This window comes from Pteronotus mesoamericanus, unplaced genomic scaffold, assembly GCF_021234165.1.
Source record: "Pteronotus mesoamericanus isolate MK-2021 breed Mesoamerican mustached bat unplaced genomic scaffold, CSHL_Meso_final contig_591, whole genome shotgun sequence".
NCBI lineage: Eukaryota > Metazoa > Chordata > Mammalia > Chiroptera > Mormoopidae > Pteronotus > Pteronotus mesoamericanus.
Window position 1 is genome coordinate 2027246 of NW_026555208.1, and position 22306 is coordinate 2049551.

Here is a 22306-nt window from a genome sequence, read left to right on the forward strand (position 1 = left end):
CCATCCCCACCCTAGATGCTCATTCATGTCCACCATCCCTCTTTGCCTCCTGAGGTGTCCACAATATGCCACGTGCCTTCCAATCATCCCCCCACTCCTCTGGCCCCCCACAGAACTGAGCCGGACGCTGGATACAAACTGCAGTTTATTAAGGCTCCAGAGTGAGAATTGGCACTTGGTTCTGGGCAGGGGCAGGAGTATCGGTGGAACCCAAAGAGGCTGGGCCCAAACAGGTTGGAGGGCCTCCCCCATACCCCTTCCCCCCAATAAATAAAGTCTCAGCTCCATCTCAGGGTGCTGGCACAGGACAGGAAGCCCTCACCGAGGAGAACCCAGGGCTGCTGCCTCCTTCATATTTCTCCCCACATTGGACCTGGCCACAGGTCAGTGCCCACAGGGCCTCTGCGGTGCTGCTGCTCTGACAAGGCCGGGGTTAGACATGCGACCTGCCTCCGCTGGAGGAGCGTGGGATGGGGAGCTGGTCTCCCCTGTGGCCAATCGTGGTCCGAGGCTGCCCAGGGCAGGCTCAGATGGGGCCTGCATTGGGGACACTATGCGCATCCCAGGTCGGGGCCCAGCCTGGGCCACAGCTAGATGTGCAGCTCTGTGTCATCGGGTGGCTCCAGGCCAGACTCTGCGCTGAGTGCTGAGGCTGAGGGGCCTTGGGCCACCCCAAATGGCGAGACAACAGGTGAGCGAGCAGCCAGAGGAGACAGTGAGGGTGAGAAGCTGGGGGACATGGCAGCTGAGGACAGGGAGCCTTCGTGGCTGATGGGGGAGCGGTGAGAGGCTGGTGGGAAGATGGCCCGGGCTGCAGCTGTGCTGGCTGGCTTGGGGGGCACAGACTTGGCCCCGGGGTGGGCCACGGCAGTGATGAGGGGTGGTGGGTCAATACGGGGAGCCGGGGGACATGGACGCGCTTCATCCTTGAGCCGGGCGATCTCCGTGAACACGCTGGCCAGCGGCTGGAACTGAGGGCACCAGCTCAGCAGGTAGTCCCAGTTATAGCTGCCACGGAGCTCCTCTTCACCAGCTACAATGGCCGTCAGTGCCCCTGCCACGCATGGCTTGCCATCTGCTGGGAAGCCATAGTCCCCGGTGGGTGCAGGGCTCAGGCCACAGCCCCCCAGGAAGGCCGTGGCAGTGGCTGGAGGGCCCTCTTCTCGGTACAGAGTGGCTCCTGCACCTGGCAACAGCAGCCCTGCCTTTCGGCCCTTATACCAGGTGTCAGGGGCAGGCGGCTCACAGGATGTGTCACTCAGTCCATCTGCATCCTGCTGGATGCCTGAATCGGGGCCACGGGCAGCCAGGGAAGAGGCCACACTGGCCACACGGGGGAACTCGTTGATCATGCGGATCTCGTCATCCTCCGCAGCCTCAGCGGAGCCTCGGCCGCTTGAATGGGAAGGGTCCAGGGAGCCACCCCGGGGATAGGGAGCTCCAGCTCCTGGCCCACCATAGCTGGGGAGAGTCTGGTGATACAGGTGCTCTGAGGGTGGTGGGCTGGGTGGCTCCCGGCCTAGCTTCTGCAGGGAGCCACTGGCCAGGGGTGCTGCCTGTGACATTGGACCAGGTGCTGCCTCCGCCTTGCGGCTACGAGCTCTCACCAGGCCGAGGACAAGGGCCGCCAATGCAAGAACTACCACCACTCCCAGGGAGGCTGCCACAGCCCCCACCAATAGCAGGTTGAGGTCAGGTGCCAGGCCCAGTGCAGTGTGGGTGATATCCACAGTCACAGGCACTGTGGCACTCCTTGAACCAGGTAGAGGCCCCCGTGCCACCACCTCCAGCCTCAGCTCCCGTGGTGCCTCTCGCCGGGTACGGCCCCCGCCCCCAGGGGGGCCTGTTCCACTGCCTGGTGCCCGGCTGTCCACCCTCAGATACAGGGCACCTGTAGTCTGGTTGATACCAAAGTAGGGAGAAGAGGTGGCAAGGGAATAGAGCACCAGGCCATCGGCACCTCCATCCTCGTCTGTGGCCTGCACATGACCCAGGCTGTGGCCACGCCGGGCACCTTCTGGCACTTGGAAGTGGAAAGCTGGAGCCAGGAATACTGGGTCATACTCATCCTCGCCAGTCACCAGCACTGACACAGTGACTGAGGCTGAGAGATTCCCAGCATCGGCAGCACCCACCAGTAGCTGGAAGCTTCCTGTGTGCTCATAGTCGAAGGCCACTCGGGCCCGCAGCTCCCCTGTAGAGCTGTTCAGTGCAAATGCCTCACGTCCCTCAGGCCCTGGCCCAGCCTCCAACAGGCTGTAGCGGAGCCTGCCAAAAGCCCCGGCATCCCCATCAATTGCATGCAGTGTGGTCACAAGAGTGCCTGGAGGCTGGTTCTCCGCCAGGCTGGTGCTGAGCAAGCTCAGTGGGAAGGCTGGGGCATGGTCATTCACATCCTGGACCTCAATGGTCACTGGTGCCAGAGCAAAGTGTGCCCCCACAGGGTCGGCAGCTTGCACTACAAGCTGATGTCGAGCCTGGGTCTCACAGTCCAAGGGGCGGGCCAGTCGCAAGGCACCTGAGTTCTCATCCAGCTCAAAGAGCCCTGAGGGGTCACCCGAGCTGAGGGTGAAACGTACAAGGCCATGAGGGCCTGGGTCAGCATCAGAGGCCTCCACATGCAGCAGCTCAGCTCCAACAGGCGTGTCTTCAGATACTGCCACGCGGTAGGCTGCTCGGGTGAAAACGGGTGGATTGTCATTGACGTCCAGCACGGTGACGGTTACTGGTACAGCTGAGCTGCGGGGTGGCTGTCCCCGGTCAGCTGCAGCCACAGTTAGATTGTACTGGGTTAAGCTTTCAAAATCTAGAGGCTCAAGTAACACCAGGCATCCCAGCGCCTGGGGGCCCAGTCCACCACTCTCCCCAGCTTCAGCAAGCCGGGGTTCCAGCTGGAAGACTCGGCCCCGGTTGCCACTGACGATGCTATAGTCCACGGTGGCATGGGAGCGGCTTCCGTCAGCATCTGTGGCCTCCAGCGTGAGCAGGGTGGAGCCAGGGGGCAGATCCTCAGTCACAGCCACACGATAGTGTGGCAATGTGAAGCTTGGCGTGTGGTCATTCTGATCCTGCAGCTGCACATGCACTGTGGCTCGGGCTGCTCGGCCTGGCATCCCCTGGTCTCGGGCTTCCAGCACCACATCCACCACTCCTAGCCCCTCATGGCCCAAGGCCACTGTTCCCACTGTCGTGAACAAGGTCCCTGAGAAGAGAAGGGAATGGATAGAAACATGCATTCAGCAGGGTCTATGGGTGAGCCGAGGAAGTGACCCTTCGGGACCCAGGAAATGGCCCTAGAAGTCAGACTCCAGGGAATAGCCTGTGTGCTGGGAGATTGTGGGATGGCCTCCAGGATTCAGGGAACAGCTTCTAGACATGCAAGGCTTAAAACAGAGACAAAGGAGGAAAAATGTCCTCCCTGGGTTAGAGATCCAGGAGTTAAGAGTTCGGGCAACAAATTGTAGGAATGAGGTCAGACTATGGCCCACAGTCAAAGATAAGGGGTCAGATCCCAGGAAGGACGCACCGTTATTGGGGTCAACACTGAAGCCTTCAGCAGGGGAAGCCAGGTGGTAGGAGATGTGACCATTGGCACCTGAGTCCCGATCAGTGGCAGAGACGGAAAGAATGGCACTGCCTGGGAGCGTGTGCTCAAGCAGCGTCACCTGGGGTATGAGCACAAATGTTTATGGCCATGCTGCCCTACCATTCATTCAGCCTGTGTTCTGGAGGTTTGGTCCCATGGGCCCTACTTGGCATCCATTCCAACTTGGAGCCCATATGTCTCAGTATTTGATTGCCCCCCCTTTCCCCTTTCTGGGGCATGGAACAAAAAACTTGGGTACAGTTCCCAGGAATGGCAAGGCTGGTATAAGATGGGACCTCCCACTCCCAGAGCTCCATCCTCAGGTCAGTTCTAAGGTCCAGCCTATCTCAGGCTCTTCTAACCTCCTCACTTCTCTCCAACACAAACAACCCTGGGTTCAGATGTGGGGACTTCTAGGTGCACTGGTACCTGGTAGAGGCTCTGTGAGAACACGGGTGCATTGTCATTGACGTCCTCCACAAACACCGTAAGGTTGGCAACGCCCTCATGAGGTCCATCACGTGCTAGCAGTTGCAAGTGGTAGCGGTCATGCTGCTCGAAGTCCAGGGGGCCTGTGAGGGAGACACGGCCTCCATAGCGGCCTACGCTGAAAGGATCCTGGGGTCCAGATGAGCTCAGCACATACCACAGCACTGGTCCAGAGTCCACGTCATTCCCTGTGACCTGTGCAATCTCTGAGCCCAATAGTGTATCTGTAATACACAGGACAAATGTGTTTGGCGAGGTCCCAGACACCCCTGGAGCTCCAGAATGGTGAACAGTGCTGCCCTACCACCCTTTGTACCTCTTACTTTACCCAGCCTCACCTTCAGATACTCGAAGCTCCCAGGGCTGGGGGATGGTGGGGCGATTGTCATTGGTGTCGATGACCATCACCGTCAGGGTAGCTGAGCCCACCAGAGCTGGGTTTCCTCTGTCTGTGGCCATCAGTACCAGCCTGGACACAATCAGGGGGAGCACAATCGGGGAAGGAGTCTGAGGATAAGGAAGAACACTGGGCAGGGCTAGAGTGATTCAGGGTGTGGTCTAGACTGAGGGGGATTCAAGGCAGGGCTTGCAGCTGGATGGGCGCAGGAAGGGGTCATGGGGTCTACAGAGTCAGGGCTCACCGTGTTTCTGCCCAGATCTCACGGTCCAGGATGGCTGTGGTAGTGATAGTGCCTGTGGCTGGGTCTACATGGAACAATCCCCGTGCTGGCTGGGATGCAGCCAGACTATAGGAAATCTGTCCACTGGGGCCTTGATCCAGGTCATCTGCCTCCACCTGGTGAAAGTAGGAGGCTGCTGGCACTGACCTGGGCACAGAGAAGTCTCATCAGGCCTGCCCCCCATCTTCCCATCATATCCCATACCTGCAGCAGGGGCCCGTCCAATGGCCTGGACTCGGGAAGGAAGGCCACGTAGTGGGGCTGCAGGAAGCGGGGAGCATTGTCATTGGCATCTTGCAGGGTTAGGGTCAGCACAGAGAAGGCAAAAGCTCCTCCACTCTCTGCCTGCAGCACCAGTCGCAGCCGTGGATTTGCCTCAAAGTCCAGTCCCTCTGCTGAGCGAACTGTGATGGCACCTGGGAGGAGGCAGAATGCATCACTGACAGCCCCTTCCTTGCCCTGGAGCCTCCCTTTCTGAGGCCTCTTACTCAAGGGCAGCTCCTCCCCTACCAGAGCCCCCTTGGGCCTGAAGGGGAGCTCTCCCAGGAGTCTGTCCCTTCACAGAGCCCCCTGCTCTTGCCCCTTACCTGTGCTAGGCTGGATGGAGAATGTCCCTTTCTCATTCCCACTGAGAATGCTGTAGGTAATCGGTCCATTTGAGCCCCCTGCATGGACAGCCTTGGGGGAGGCAATGGGAGTCCCTGCAGAGAGAATGGTACTGATTGGACTGTGAGCGCTAGACTGAGGGAGTTTGGGGGTCATTTGCAGTGAGTAATCCAGCCCATGCAGAGATATAAAGCTAGGAGATGTGGTTGGAGACCCACCTGGAGGTGCATTCTCACGGAGCACAGCCTCGCTACTAGCACGGGGAAAGCGGGGTCCACGTTCAGACTCCCCCTGTAGCCCAACAATGACCACGCCGGTGGCAGAGCGAGCAGGACGGCCAAGGTCAGTGGCCACAATGAAGAGAACACGATCCCGGGGACCCAGGGATATAGGGGAGCGGGCCACACGGATTTCACCAGTGTAGGAGTCCACAGTGGTGCCAGGAGGGGGTGTGCCTGCCAGCCGATAGAGGATGGAGGCATTGGCACCAGCGTCACGGTCTTCGGCTCTCAGAGTGGCCAGAGGCAGGGTCGGGGTGCTGAGGCTGGGGCCTGGACGGGGCAGGCGCAGCCTCAGGGGACTGGTGGGGAAGGTGGGTGTATGGTCATTGACATCACGCACTGTGATGGTGACAGGCACCGTGGTGCTCAGGGGCCCAGCAGCTGCGCCATCTACTGCACTCACAGAAAAGGCATAGCTGGGACACTGCTCTCTGTCTAGGGCTGCAGCTGTGCGCAATTCCCCAGAGCTGGGCTCCAGCAGGAAGATTCCTGCTGCACCTGAACCAAGGTAGTAGGTCACATGGCCATTGGCCCCAGCATCAGGGTCATGAGCCTGTAGCTGCAACAGGACAGTCCCTGAAGGTGCATCCTCAGGCACCTCCACAGAGTAGGCAGGCACAGGAAAGGCTGGAGCATGGTCATTGGCATCCAACACCGTCACTGTCACAAGCAGAGTGGCACTGAGAGCTGGCTGGCCTCCATCCCGGGCTTCTATCCGCAGCTGGAATGCTGGTTCCACCTCCCGGTCTAGTGGTCTCATAGTGCCAAATTCCCCAGAGGCTAGATCTAAGATAAAGGCTCCTGATGGGTCTCCATCTGCAGAGGAGGGCATGCACACATAAACATACGTGTATCAGCCCATGGGAGTGCAGCTGATTTACAGCTAACAGCAAAGAATGGGATAGAGGGGAGGGAAGGGAGAGAAAGGAGAGGAGAAAAGAAAGAAAGAGAAGAAATTGGGAGAAAGGCAGAGAAACACAGAAGATAAAGGAAGATGTTATAAAGCAGCTGATCTTAGTGGTTGGGGAACTCCTGGGAGTCCCCTGAGGCCCTTTCAAGGGAGTACATAAGATCAAAACTATTTTTATTGTCAGACAAAGACATTACATGCATTTTTCATTCTCATTGTCACAAATGTATAGTGGAGTCCAGATGGTATAAGACATGTGTGACATCATCAGTTGGATGGTTAATGGAATGTGTGCTTATATATTCTTGTGTTTTCTAGAATATTCCAGGTAGAAAGTTTACAACATAAATATGTTCAGAAATTCATCCAGTTTTTGCTGGCTTACCTTCAGTTACACCTGCTATAACTCAACAACCTCATTATTGTCCAACAAACTGTTATTTGAAACCCTAACATAGTATACTTCATTGGCTTGCTTTGCGATATTTTATAATTTACTCAGCTTTAATATCTAATATAGTAAATATTTATACATTTATATACCGATATATTTATATTATAATGTGATATCATATTATTATTTAAACAAAAGCTCTTCAGAAATGTCAAAAACTAAGAATGTTAAGAGTTCCTGAGACCAAAAGGTTTGAGAACAACTGTTCTACAGGGAGAGACAAGAATGAACAAAAAACAAACAAAAAAAGAGACAAAGAAGGAGATAAAGACCTAGAAATACATGCATGAAAGAAAAAGAGGGCTACATATAGAGAAGAAAAAGGAGTCCCCGACACACTGACGGACAAGGGGTAGAGCTGGGCATGTGGGTACTGGGAAGATTCTCACCCAGGATGCGGTACTGCAACTGCCCATTGGCTCCCACATCTGGGTCAGAGGCCCGCAGCGTGGTAAGGGTCTGGGGGTCCTGGCCCTCAGGCACTTCCAGGGAGAGATGGGCACTCCCAAAGGTTGGGGCATGGTCATTCTCATCCTCCACAGCAACACGCACTGTGACATGGGTCAACAGCGGGGGTGACCCCCTGTCCCGGGCATACACTATGAAGAAGCAAAATCAGTGAACTCTAGCCTGCTCCCATTCTCTGGAGAAGTCCACTCCACATAGTGTTCATATGTGTTCACCAGGTACACACAGGAAACATATGTCCCTCTCTCCACACCCTACAAGTGCACAGGTACCTACATGTGGACATGTACACCTAAACATATGGCTGTCAGAGATGTTATTTTCCTCCCACTTCCCATGCTTGGTGCATGCAAGATGTCCCTTGGATTAGTGGGAGTGTGACAGAAAAGGGGCTGACATATCAAAAGGTCTGGGTTCAAGTTCCAGCTTTGCCACTTTTAAGCTGTGCTAGCTTAAGCAAGTCACTTCACCTCTCAGGGACTCAATTATGATATGCTCCTCTGCTAAATGTGTGCAGTATAATCTGAGGGAATCCTACAGGACATGATTGTGACATTATGCACTTGAGAGTTTGTGTGACCACACTGGTGACAGCCTAGAAGTCAGCTGACTTTGCGCTTTGACAAACTGCTGACTCCCCCAAAAGATCCAAAAATATAATAGATGCTGCGGTGCAATGGGTGGAAGCTTCAAGAAGGTAATTTGGTGGCTCTGCCTATGTAACACTGGTGCTGACAACTCCTCTCTGGCTTGTGGGATCCTGTCAGTGTGTACCTGTCAGGTTGATCTCTTCCTGTTCCTCCCGATCCAGCGCCCGAAGAGTTGTAAGAACACCAGTGTCTGGGTCCAGGGAGAAGCTTTCACCAGAGATGCCTCCATAGGTCACTTGCCCATTAGCTCCTGAGAAGGAGCAGCATGAAGGATGAGCAGAGGACAAATTATACATACATACATACATACATACATACATACATACACTTCTTTCTTTGCCCTTTCTTGCTCCAGTCCATCCCTCTCTCAACTCACCTCCCCACACCCACCCAAGCTCTTACCCAGGTCAGGGTCGGTTGCCCGCAGAGTTAGAAGAGATGTGCCAGGTGGGCTGTTCTCCCGCAAAATGACGCTGTACTCCTGTTGCTGGAAAGCAGGTGCCTCGTCATTGATGTCAGCGACACTGACCGTCAGGAGCTGCGTGGCTGAGCGCGGAGGGGAGCCGTGGTCGGAAGCAACCACTGTCAGAACGTGCTCAGCTCGCTGTTCGCGGTCCAGGGGACGCACCACGGACAACGCTCCTAGGTGAGTAGGGCAGATTGGAAGAAAACCTTCTTACTCTCTCCACATTCACACCCTCCTTGTCCCAGGCCACTGGACCTAACTCACCAGTGCCAGAATGTAGCCGGAAGTAACCGTCCCCCCCAGCAGCAAGACGATAGGTCACACGTGCGGCCTCACCCAGGTCCGGGTCCCAAGCTACCACGTGCAGCGCCACCGGCCCAGGTGGCTGATCTTCCGGGAGGCGCACGCGTGAGGGCGAGGTGAAGACGGGGGCATTGTCATTCTCATCCGTGACAAAGACACGCGCGGAGACGCGCGCTGTGCGGCGACGGCTAGCATTAGCAGGCCGGTCAGTGGCTTCCACGAGCAGTAGCATTGCTGGCGTGGTCTCGCGGTCCAGGCCCCGCGGGGCGCTCAGCGCCCCAGTACGCGCGTCCAGACGCAGCGCAGGCGTGGGCGGCTCCTGGCGCAGCAGGCGGTAGCGCACGTCGCTGTTGGGACCTGGCCCGTCGGCGTCAGAGGCGCGGAAAGTGTATAGCGCCGCTCCGGGCTCCGGGTTCTCCGGCAGCGCCAGCGCCAGCGGGTCTCGAGCGAAGGCCGGCGCGTGCTCGTTCTCATCTTGCACGCGCACCTGTACACGCAGCAGTCGCGCGCCCGCGCCCCCTAGTCCCTCGGCGCGCACTGTGAGCGAGCGCCACGCCGGGCCAGCCTCGAAGTCCAGCGGCCGCGCCAGGTACAGGCGCCCTGAGGCCGCGTCCAGCGCGAAGGTGCCGTCTGGGTCCGCGCCGCCCACCAGAGTGTAGGTGAGTGCTCCCACCCCCGCAGGCTCTGGCTGCGCCACCGAGCCCAACAGGGAGCCGGGCTGCAGGCCCTCGGCAGCTGTGACTGTCAGCACAACAGGCACGGGTGCTGCGGGGTCAGGCTCTGAAAGATCTGGCGGGGGCTCAGCGGAGTGAGTTGAGGGCAGCACCTGTTATGGACCGAGGCAGAGGAAGAAATTGGGAGACTCGTGTAAAAGGGGTTCTGGGTTGGCCTGACGGGTAGCAGGAAGGGTGCTCAGAGTAGATTGAGAAGAGGGGAAAAGAACCCAGTGGAAGTGGAGCTACTAGAGGAGGCCCACAGAGGTGGCCAAGTGGACAGACTGGAGAAGGGGCAGCCATACCTGCACCAGCAGCTGGAGGCTGGAGCTCCGAGGAGGGCTGCCTTGGTCGTGAGCGCTCAGCATCAGCACATAGTGGGGCCGCTCTGCTCGGATCAGGGGTGCCGCAGTGAGCAGCTCCCCTGAGTGAGGGTGCAGAGAGAAGAGCTCTGAGCCAGGACCTGGGGACAGGGAGCGGAAGGGTTAGGGCCTGGGTCCAAGAGCTGGGCAGGTCATGAGGGTGTTCCACACCCATCAACTCCTGTCTCTCCACCCCCATACCGGTCAGCGTGTACAGGATGGTCCCATTCTCCCCCTCATCCGGATCCTTGGCCTGCAAAGTGGTCACCAGTGTTCCTGGAGGCACGCGATCTGGTACCTGTGGGGACATACAACTCACCTACAGTTGTCTCTTTCCTGTTCTTGAGACAGCTCAGGATGGAGTTCCCCTCACCCGTATGCAGGCAGACCCCCTTTTTTGCTCTCACACCTGTTTCAAAAAGCAGTCTCTCTTACCTACACCTACAGCTGTATGGAGAAATGCCCATTCCCTCTTACTTCTTCAGGACAGGGTCCTTCCACCTCACATACCTGTACGGGAAGGCCTCCGCCAGCAGCCCCTGAAGCCTGGAGGAAGGTGGGGCTGTTGTCGTTGAGGTCCAGCACTGCGATGTGCACAGTGCCTGTGGTACTGCGGGGTGGGCTCCCCCCATCCTGCACCTGCACCAGGAGCTGGTAGCTGCTCTGCCGCTCACGGTCCAGGGTTTGGAGTGTGGCCACTTCTCCTGGGAATGCAGGAGAGGGATCATGTATGGGATAGCTAGAGATGCAGAGCCAGAGGCCTGTGACTGAGAAGCTGGGGTCTGGGGTGTGTGGGAGGGAATCCTAGGATGAAACTCCAGGCTCAGTGCTGGTCTTTGTGACCAGGCTCTGGGCATCCTGTGTGGGTGTTCATCAATCTGAGGATGAGGCAATGCGGTGTCAGAATTTGGGTGCCAGTACTCACCAGTCTGGGGATGGATGCGGAAGGCCTTGCTGTCTTCTGACACCTGCCTCAGGCTGTAGGTCAGCCGTCCATTGGGTCCTGAGTCTCGGTCAGTGGCAAAGACCCGGCCCACACTGGTACCTGGGGGCTGGTTCTCTGCCACAACCAGGAATGTGGGCTCCTCAGACAAGCGGGGACTGTGGTCATTCTGGCTGAGGATGCTGACCCTTACGGTGGCTGTGCCTGTCTGCTGCCCCAACTCAGCTTTGGACCCAGACACTGCCATTACCTTCAGTGTGTACAACTCCTGGGCCTCACGGTCCAGTGCTGTCCGCACCCATAGCCACCCACTCTGTGGTTCTAGGCCGAAAGGGTTACTTGGCCCATCTCCTAAAAGGTGGTAGGTGATGGAGCCTCCATCAGGTGCTCGAGCCTGCACTTGTAGGACCTGAGTTCCAGGGGTGGTGCCTGAGGGCAGGTCCACACGGTAGGTAGGGCTGTCGAAGTGGGGAGCCAGCCCACGGCTCCCCAAGTCCTGTACCACCACCCGCAGTTGAAAGTGGCTGGTGCGGGATGGGGAGCCCCCATCCCGGGCCTCCAGGTCCAGCTCATGCGCTGGCCCCCCTGGAGACCCCAGAGGTCCCATAAGTCGTACATGGCCTGTGGTGGGGTCCACGGTGAAGATCCCACCGCCTCCAGCAAGAAGATTAAAAGTGACTCGACTGTTAATGCCTGAGTCAGGGTCCAGAGCACGCAGTGTATAGATGATGGTCCCTGGGGCAGTGCTTGGAGGCAGCAACACTGTGTCTTCGGGTGCAGGGAAGGCCGGGGAGTTGTCATTCACGTCATCCAGCAGCACACGCACCCGAGCTACAGCGAAAGCTGGGGGCACTCCACTGCCTGCCCGCACCTCCAGCTCCAGCACTGGCCCCAGCAGCTCCCGGTCCAGAGGGCGCAGTGTTTGTAACAGCCCTGAGGCCCCATCTAGGGAGAAGAGTCCTCGGGGATCCCCACCTGATAGGGCCATAGTCACAGGCCCCAGGCGACCTAGGGAGGAGGAGAGGGGGGTCAGGAAAGAGATGGAGGGACACCTATTGAGTTGGTGTCAGACTCTGATCCCAAGGCGGGCTGCACAGTGCTCACACTTGTGTCTTTCAAAGGATTAGGGGAGGAGTATACTGAGCAGTGCTGGGTGGCACTAGGTGATATTCATGTGCCTGGGGGTGAAGCAGAGGAGCACCTGCACAGGCCCAATGAGGTGTCAGGAACTGGAACCAGAGAGTTTTATAATGGGGCTATTTGGGGTACCCTGAGATGTATGTAGCTTGAGGGTTATATGGGGGTGTCTCAGTATGGCACCAAGTGGGTATAATGATAAATAATACCTGGTGCGTTGTGTGCCTGGACTATGCCCACACTGGTGCCTGGTGCCACATCCTCTGGCACAGAAAAGACATACTGTAGTTGTTCAAATATGGGTGGTATGGGGGTTCCAGGCACAATGCTGATGTTGACTCGGGCACTGGGCTCTGCCTGCAGGCCACCTCCGTCCTGAGCCCCAATCTCCAGCTGCACCACAGAGTTGGCCTGTCTGGCCAAGGGCCAGGCTACTGTCAACAGCCCTGGGAGGAGGGAAAGAGCAGAGATGTATAAGGAAACAAGAGAGCTGGAAGGGAGGCAGTACTTCGTTTACGCAGGTGGGCAAGGGATAGGGTGGGAGATAGACTCTGGAAATGGCAGGATCCTTACCTGAGTGCTCATCCAAGGCAAACAGTGGGGGATTATTGCCAGCCAGGATATGGTAGGAGAGTCGCCCATGGGGTCCCTGGTCAGGGTCATGGGCACGCACCCTCAGCACGGCTGTGCCTGGTGGACTCTGGGCGCTGAGGCTGGCAACATACTCCCGTGGATAGAACTGAGGTGGGTTGTCATTCTCATCTGACACAAACACCTTAACGTACACAATGGACTTGAGACCTCCCTGGTGAGATATGTAGCCATAAGTCAGGTGAGCCCTGTCTGGCCCTGGTGAATGCCCTATCCCAATATCCCACCCTGGCATGGTCTGCCCACTCACCCCATCCACAGCCGTCACTGTGAAATCAAAGCTTGAGGGCCCCTGGTCACGGTCCAGGATCTGGGTCGTGCATACATCACCAGTGTGGGCATCAATGCGGAAAGGGGGAGACCCCGAAGCCCCAAGTCCGGCACCCAAGGAATAGGAGAGGAGGCCAAATGTGCCACTGTCTGCGTCCGTGGCTGTTACCTGTGGAGAGGCTGGGGTGAGTGATGCTCCATCTTTTTGGCCAGGAAAGCCAGAGCTACATGACAATTAGAAGGAGCAGGCCCTGGGCCAGCCAGGGCTCAGAGTCTCTGCATGGCGTACATGCAGAGGGGACTAGGAGGACATACACCAAAACCCAAGCTTAGTCCAGACCTCATTACCTGTGTTAGGTTTCTGTAAGCCTCTTATCACAATATTTTTGTCCACTGGTCAATACATAATCTTGTTTCTGTTTAAAGACACCTGATTTAATATATATTTTTGCTTCATTAACATTGAACTCATGATTAATAGCATTATAACTCTTACCTGAATGAAGCTCATCTAAACACACATACAGGGGTGGGAAAAGTAGGTTTACAGTTGTGAGTATGCAAAACACAGAGCTTGATTCTTGTATTATGATACTATTTATTTAACCTGCATGTCTTTTTCCATACGAACTACTATAAACCTACTTTTTCCCACTCGAGCATTTTCTCCATAAAGTGTATGACAACCTTCTTGTTCTTAGGAACACTAGACAGCGTTTCAGCACCACACTTGGGGACCATTTTTAAATAGCAAAATCTCCAATGAAAACACATAAATGCATACCCCCCCCAAAAAAAGTGGCACTAAATAGGCTTCATAAATGACCCTTGTTTACAGTATAAGAGCTGAAACATGAAGCTAGAGCCTTGCCACCTCAGCTGGGAATGTGTGTGTTGGGTGACTTATCACCCTGTGCATGTTTGAGAGTGACTGCAAAAGTTCCGTGAGTATTGATTTTGAGGTAATAGATAAATTTTAGAAAGTCAGCAAATTCACAAATATAGAATCTGCAAAGAATAAGGACCAACTGTATGTATAAGAGTGCTAAAAAAAACAGTGACCTGCAAAGAATGAAGACCAACTGTATTTATAAGAGTGCTAAAGAATAGTGACCATAAATTCTTGGTGGATCACAGGGAGTTAATAACCATCACTAAATCACTCCAAGCAGAGAGCCAGCTCATAGAATTATTGAGCCTAATGTCATAGGGCCTACTCTTTATTGAGTTTGGTCATTACAGAATGAGATCTGATTATTACTGGAATCTGATCACTGGAGTGATCGGGGTCTGCCCAACGGACTTGTGGATATGTCTCCTGCACTTTAGCATCACTTCACTACTCAGGCCCACCTCACTGGGAGTAAGAGAGGGAGAACTGCAGGTCTACATTGCAGGTCCAATATTGAAGTCCTTCAGTTGTGGGGGCTCCCCAAAACTAAGAAGTAGGGAAAGGCTTTCCTAGTTAAATCTTGGCCATCTCCCTGACTGGTTCCAAAAAAGCTGAATGATTGGTCACCAATGTCAGGAGCCTCTGAACATTTCAGAGCCAGATCAGCAAGAGACACCATTCTGGGAGCTCCTGAGCCCAGGACAGGGCCACGACACCCTAGGTCCTCTATGTGTATTTGTTCATTGAGTAAACGGACACTCTGATTGCCCTGTCTTACAACAAAAACTTCTTTCAAACTGAGTTTTATACCATCCGTGCACATTGGGGCCTCCATAGTGAGTTAGCTGGTGCTGACTGCGGTAGCCTGTGACAAAGTGCTCTTTGTGGATACAAGGGCCTCAGGGTCATAATATGCTGTAAAAGGAAGCTGGAGAGTTCCCCTTTCTGGGCCAGAAAATGTTGCTCAGGGAGAAGGCTGGCCAAGGACTTCTAATGGTTGCCCAGGCCCTTGACAGAAGTGATTTGTGCCATTGTTTACCCTCCCAAGAGACACTACGACCCTGCCATGGCTGGACCCTGGAAACAGCTCCCGCTCCAACTCTTTACTGTGGCCGTGGGCCCGGATATCCCAGGAGACAAACTTCCCCTGCATTAAGCCTGCGGGCTGCAGCACAGCTGCGGCACCATCTCCAGAAGCTGTTACAGACCTTTGCCCTCTGACTCGCTGCAGGAAGAAAGCAATAAATAGCGGTCAGGGGAAGTTGTCAGGAACCGACCCCAAAAGGCGCAGGGGCCATTGACTGGAAATGAGCAAGGCAGAGTTGAGTTTCCCAGCCTATACAGCCCCTGCTCAGAGGTTTCACTGCAAATGCACAGTCTCCATTTCAGGAGGCTCTCTGCCCTGCTGCACAATCCAACCGTGTCAGCAACCTCTCCTGAAAGCCATGACCTCATCTCTCTCCTCTTGTCCCCACTGCACCCCTAGCTCTCATCAGATGCACTGTTTCAAGGAGAAAATAAAGACCCTTATCTGTGAACTCTCTAAAGTTCTGAAGAGACCACAAACTTACTGCATCGGCCCCATCCTGACCTCCTTCCCAAGTGTTTTCCCACTTTGACTTCTTGACATTATGCCCTCCCGCTTCTCCCACTGCTTCCTCCCAACCCCCCAATCTTCCTTTGCCTCCCCTTACTATCCCTGGCCTTACACGTTTTTGTTCCCTGGAATTTCTCCTTGGCTTTTTCTCACTCTACACACTCACTCAGGGCCTTCACTTCCACTTCCGTGGCTTTGACCAGCACCGCTCTTTGACCCAGACCATTCCTCTGAGCTCCAAACTTGTACATACAGATGCCTGCTCAACATCTCCACTCGGATGTCCCACAGGCACCTCAAACACAACCTGTCCAAAGCTAAAGTCATGATCATTCCAAACCCCTCTCTAATGACTCTTCCATCCATGCAGTTGCTCAAGCCAGAAATGTGTTCTTCCCTTTTCCTCTCCCGGTATATCAATCAACCAGGGACTAAGTAAATCCTCACTATCTCTCCTATTTGTCTATTTCTTTCTGTCACCATTATCACTGTCTTGACCTAGGCCTGAGTTGTCTGTCCCCTGGACTGTTACAGTTCCCTTTTCATAGTTGTCTGATCCTCTTGTCCTTCCTGTACACCAGAGTTTCTCAATGTCAGCAAAATTGACATTTCGGAACAGATAATTCTTTGTTGTGGTGCTGTCATGTGCATTATAGGATCCCTGGCCTCTACCCACTAGGTACCAGTTGTGACCATCAAAAAGGTCTCTGGGCATTGCCAAATGTCCCCTCCAGAGGGCAAAATCACCTCCAGCTGTGAACCATTGCTTTACACCGATTGCCAAAAGCATTTTTTGAGAAAACAAATATGATCATATTACTCCTCTACTCAGAAAGCTTCAGTGTTCCTTAAGGAAAAAGTTCAAACCTGTTTTTTTCGCTGGACTTTCCACTGTTTGTCCCCCCCTCCCTCCAACAGTCTCATCTCCCACTCTCCCATCTCCCACCTTAAACTCCAGAGCCACTAAGTCACTGTAGGCCCTCAAACAAATCAGGCTTTCCCACGCCTGTGTGCACATCACCTCTGCTTGTCCCCCTGTCTGGTCCCCTCATAAACTCCTGTTTATCCTTTAAGTCTGAGCTCAAGAGTCCTTTCCTTTGGGAAAACATTCCTATTGCCTGTCTGTACTTCATATGTATCCCCATCATGGGAGTTTTCTTATTGCAGTAAAACTGTTTCTTTGCACATGAATCTCCCCCTTAGAGTATAAACTCTATGAAGCACATGTGGTGGGGGGGAGTGACTCATTCATTACTGTATTCTGGTCCTTAACACAAGATACTCTAAATGTAAATTGAGTGAATCAAATGCTAAGAATTCTTTTTTTAATCCTCACCCGTGGATATGTTTATTTATTGATTTTAGAGTGAGAGGAAGGGAGAAAGAGAAAACCATTGATTGGCTGCTGTCTCTAGTACATGCCTCAAAAAGGGACTGAAACCATTTATGTGCCCTGACGGGGAACTGAACCTTTTGGTGTACAGGACAACACTCCAACCAACTGACCCACCTGGCCTGGACTTCTTGTAACCATTATGTAAAACTAACACCCACTGGTTATTTTTACCACTGTTTCCCTATGGTTACTAAGAGTGAAAACTCCAGGAAACCACCTGGAGATCTGCCCTCTTGCTTCAGCCACTAGTGAGGAGGAAGAAGTTTGGAAACCATAGCCCACTGGTCCTGGGCCAAGAAGCACAGTAAACACATGAGAGTGTGGGTGGCAACTGGACAGCAGCACGCAGGCAAAAACCCAGAGTCTGGCCAGAAGGGAGGAGGTCAGCCAGGCCCAGGCACTGGCCTGGAAATCTAAGCCAACAGGGAGCCCCTGAGAAGATGTTCAGGGGTCTGGTGGACTTCTGAGAAATAAACACTTCAAGCGTTAGTCTCCTAAGAGGCCTCCCTGCCTCCAGTCTCCCCTCCTGCATCCACACTCCATGGTGTAGCCAAAGCAATCTTTCTAAAAGACATAGCAGATTTCCTCGAGTCCCTCATTGGCTCCGTGTAATTTTTAAAACAAAGTCAAAGCTTGTAATCTGCTCTATCTACTATCTCGTCTCATCTCCTCGCAGCTTTTTCTCATCAGCACAGCTGAGGCCAACCTGGACAATGCAGTCCTCTGAACACGCCATGGTGTTCTGCAGCTCTTTCTGCAGGCCGGGAGTCTGTTCACACACCCCATATTATCCACTTGATGAAATCTCACTGCTTTTCCAAAGACTTGTCCTCTGGGCTCCCACAGCAGCTCACATGCCACCTCCTATAACAGTAGTTACTGGTGTGTCTCTCCACCTAGACTGGTACCTGCCTGGTAACAAGACGGTCTCCTTTCTTTGTTCCCCGGGCCCAACACAGTGCAGAACTTACAGTGGATGAGTTAATTCTTGACCGCAGATGCTTTTTCTCTAGACCCAATCTTAATTCCCTCAACTACCAAGATTACCTGGCCCAGCTCTTGTACCTGCTCTCTCATCTTTTCACCAACTCTCACACTCTACACTGACTTTGGAGCTCACAGGATAGGACCAAACCCTCTGGCATAAGTCATCATCAAGAGATGCCTGGTCTTGCTCTGAGCTCTGCTGTGGCCCTCTGATCCACTCCTGCCCATAGCAGCATCCCGCTGTGCGCAGGGCTTACCTACCTGTAGGAAGCAGGTTCCAGGCTGGGTGCCCTCAGGCAGTGAGGCATTGTAGAAAGTCCTCTGGAACTGAGGCTCGTTATCATTCACATCTTGTAGGGCCACGATAACTGTGGCAGAAGAAGTGAGAGGGGGTAACCCGCCATCTGTGGCCACCACAATCAGCTGTGGCTGGGGTTCTAACTCATAGTCCAGTGAGGCAGCCGTGGTGATGATGCCTGAAGTGGGATCGATGGAGAACCAGCGGGTGTGGGTGCCTGGGGCTAGGCTATAGGTGACCTGACCATTGGTACCCTGGTCAGGATCCCGGGCCATCACCCGCACCACGAAGCTGCCAGGCAGTGCAACCTCAGGCAGGGGTTCAGGTCGGTAAAGCTGGCGGTCAAAGGCGGGTGCATTGTCATTGACATCAGTGACATGCAACACAAAGGTAGCTTCAGCCCGCAGAGGGGGTGAGCCTGAGTCTGTGGCGGTAACCCTCAAATTATAGGCATCTCGCTCCTCCCGATCCAGCTGGCGAGCCACGCACACAAGGTAGATGACGCTGTCCTGGGTACTTAAGGCAAAGTGGCCCTCGCCACCCTCCAGGGACACATTGACATGAGCAAAGTCACCATCATCCGGGTCTGACACAGAGATGCGAGCAACAAGCTGGCCAGGTGGAGCAGCCTCAGACACTCGGGGGGAACCATCTGCACTGAGGAAGATGACAGTCATGGAGGGCTGATTGTCATTGGCATCTCGCACTTGCACAGTCACAAAAGCTGAGCCCAGCTCAGGGTGAGCCCCACCATCCCGGGCCTGCACCACCAGTTCGTGGACCCGCCGTTGCTCGAAGTCCAGTGGCCGCTCCAGCCGCAGCAGCCCCGTGTGTGCATCGATGGAGAAGGGTCCATCACCCTCGCTCTGCCTCCGGTTGATCTCATAAGTCACAGCACCATTGGCATCGGCATCAGCATCAGATGCATAGACCTGCAAGACTGGGCTGCCGGGCGCCAGGCTCTCAGACACCACTGCATGATAGCGGCTCTGATTGAAAGCTGGGGCATGGTCATTGATGTCCAGCAGTGTCACGTCTAGCAGGGCCTGGGCCCTCCGGGGGGGTGAACCACCATCATAGGCCTCCAGGTGCAGCATATAGTGTGAGCGGTTCTCTCGGTCCAGCTCCCCAGTAACTACTAGCTCAGGCACTGGGGCCCCATCTGGACCGGGGCGTGTCTCCAGCCGGAAGGTCTCTCCAGCCCCATCACCAGACAGCGCATAGCCCTGGGTTCCTAGGCGGCCAGCATCTGCATCACGAGCAGGCTCCAGCGGGTAGCGGGTGCCAAGAGCTGTATGCTCAGGTATCTGCAGGGCAGCACGAGCCTGCGGGAAGGCTGGAGCATGGTCATTGATGTCAGCCACTCGCACAGTAACTTCCACAGTGGCACCGTCAGGAGTGACTGCAGTGAAGCGGTAGCGATCCCGTCGCTCACGGTCCAAGACGCGGGCTGTACGGACCACCCCACTGTGTTCGTCAATGGCCAGGTCTGTGCCCACGCCGCTGCCCTCCTGCGCGGAAATGAAGTACATGGGAGGTGCTGCCGTGCCTGCCGGAAGCCCTGCACTAATGTCCCCTATAAGTGTGCCTGCTGGCTGCTCTTCATCAATCTGAAGGTCCAAGCTCCCGGCCTGACCCCAGGCACCTGGCACCCTGGCCCCCAGCAGCAGTAGCAGCAGTGGGAACAGGCGGAGGGGTCTGGGGCTCTGCATGCCAGTGCAGGAAGGCGCAGTGCCTGGCTCCTTCTGCATGACAGGCGCACACCAGATGTGACTTGGGCTCCAGCTCGAGGCCAGGCTCTGGGCCCAGCCTGATCTCAGGCTTTGGATCAGGTCCAACTTGGGCTCTGGCTCCAGCACAAGATCCCTGACCTGGGAGAAAAGCAGAAGGTAAAAGGTCATGACAGGGGAGGGATCAACAGTTCAAGGAGACTGGGGTCTAGGCCTTGTGCTGCCTCATACCCACGCTGGGCCCAGGAAACCCTCACTTCCGGGCTCTTGGGGACCCACTCCAGTCTTTCCCTGGCAGATTTCCATCCCACCCTAACCCGTCTCCCAACCGATTGTTTTGTTCCTATTGTTCAGGTCCAAATGCCCTCAGACTCCCTTCCTTCCATCCCTAGACTTTAAAATATGGCCAGTCCCTTTTCATGTTTCTTCTCATTCAGGACCAGTGCTCACCTCAGTAACCATGTGCTTGGGAGCCTCACCTCAATTTTCAACCTTTTCCTCTTTGCTGAAGACTTCTATCAGCATTTAAATATGCCAAAGTCTCCCCATACTTGAGTGTGTATATATAGTACAATATATAGTATACATGTAATATTGTCTTAGTCCCATTTTCCTCTCCATTCAACAAGAGATTGAACATATACTATGTGGAGGCATTTGGGACACATCCACAAATAAAGAAAACAGTCCCTGGATGCTTTCACTGGTTTGGATCAGTGGGTTGGGCATCGTCCCACAAAGTAAAAGGTCACTGGTTCAATTCCCAGTCAGTGCACATGCTTGGGTTATGGGTTCAGTCCCTGGTTGGGGTGTGTACGAAAGGGAACCAATCGATGTTTCTCTCTTGCATCAATGTTTCCCTTCCTTTTTCTCCTCCCTCTTCCCCCTCGAAATATAAATAAAAAAAACCTTTTAAAATAACAGTCCCTGGCTTCATGGGGTTTACAGTTCAGAAACTGGAGAAGTGATTACAAGCGTTTGAAGAGGGCTGTGAGGAGAAGTACAGGGTTCTGTGAGAGCATACGAGGGACTTAACACAGAGTCTGGGAGAGCTGCTGAGAAGTGACAGTCAAGTTGGGATCTACTTAATGAGTAACTGTTAGCTAGGCAATGGTGGACAGAGAAGAGGTTATGGGAAGGAAAGAGCATTTGGAAGAGAGAAAAGACTGTGGAAAAGCTTAGAGTCCAAACTGAGGAAAGGCTGAGTGTTTTGGGTATGGTTAGGGGACAGCGTGTGTGAAATGTAGAGTGCTAGGGGCGACAGTGTGAAATGGGGCGGGGACTTTTAAGCCATACCGATGATTTTGATCTTATCCTAAAAGCAAATGGAAGCTACAAAAGTATATTGAGAAGGGGTGTGCTAAGATATAGCTTACATTTTGTAAAGATCACTGTCGCTGACCTTGGGAAAACAAGGGGCATGCAGACAGGACAGTTATTTTAGGACAGCCCTTGTAACACATTTGTGGGAGTCCAAGCCATGACACTGCTTTGATGACTTCGATGAATGTTTGCAATGAAAATGACCGAGGTGGATCCGTCTGCAAGAGATTTAGGAGGTAGAACAGACAGGGCTTGATGACTATTTGAAGGCAGGGGATGAGGTACTAGGAGAAGTATAATGGGCAGTTTTCTAGCATGAACCATCAGCTGGACAAAAGTACCCTTAAGTGGCCAGAGAGAGAAAGAGACAGATAGCAAACCAGAGAGGGGAGGTGCCTCTGGGGCTAAAGGGAGTCAGGGTTTCAAATGCTGCTGAAGTTCAAGAAGGAGGAAGCCTAAAGCCTCATGAAGGCATTTAGTGTCTAAGTGAGAGCAACCCCCTTTGAATGGTTGATTAATTTCCTCCAGTTTCTCACTTCTCACACTCTCCCACCCTTTACGAAGCCAGGCTTCCTCTCCTATGATACTGCTCTCACTAAGATTCTAATCATTTCTATGTTCTACATCAAATGGGTGCTTTTTAAAAAATCCTCCTCTTATGGTATCTTTCTGGAACATGGGCTTACTGATCATTGGCTTCTTGAAGTCTATTTGTCTTGACTTCACATGGTGATGCCCCACCGCTTGCTTCCATTGTACTTCTCTGTCTACTTCTCACTCTCTTATGGAAGTTCTTCCCCTGCCCATCCTTTATAAACTGGTGCTCTTCAGAGGATCCCAGATGGTGGCAGAATAGGTGGAAGCTACATTAACCCCCTCCCAGGACCAAACTGGAATTATAACTAAATTATAGAAAAATCATCCTGAATGACCATCCGAAGACTAGCTGTAGAGAAGCCTTATACCAAGGACTTAGAGAAGAAATGACATCACCAGATCAAGACTAGTAGGAAGTGTGGAGGAGCGAGAGGGCTGGCTGGGCTCCCATGGGCAGCATCTGAAGTCCCACAGGGACTGGAGCAGGGATTCCTCCTAAGTTGTATGGGGTCTAAAC

General features: G+C 54.0%; 1 protein-coding gene across 1 annotated transcript; it reads right to left on the reverse strand.

Moving 5' to 3' along the window:
* Positions 1-318: 318 nt before the first annotated feature.
* Positions 319-19972, reverse strand: DCHS1 (dachsous cadherin-related 1). Its single transcript, XM_054580586.1, has 20 exons — positions 18103-19972; positions 12950-13138; positions 12622-12853; positions 12258-12494; positions 10894-11919; positions 10479-10672; positions 10170-10266; positions 9912-10069; positions 8855-9719; positions 8527-8766; positions 8249-8374; positions 7396-7605; positions 5580-6458; positions 5343-5456; positions 4960-5171; positions 4717-4871; positions 4414-4544; positions 4016-4299; positions 3527-3665; positions 319-3202 (listed from the first exon to the last, which is right to left on the reverse strand). The coding sequence occupies exons 1-20, from the start codon at positions 19888-19890 to the stop codon at positions 591-593; spliced, it is 9888 nt and encodes a 3295-aa protein (XP_054436561.1). The 5' UTR covers positions 19891-19972; the 3' UTR covers positions 319-590.
* Positions 19973-22306: the final 2334 nt, after the last annotated feature.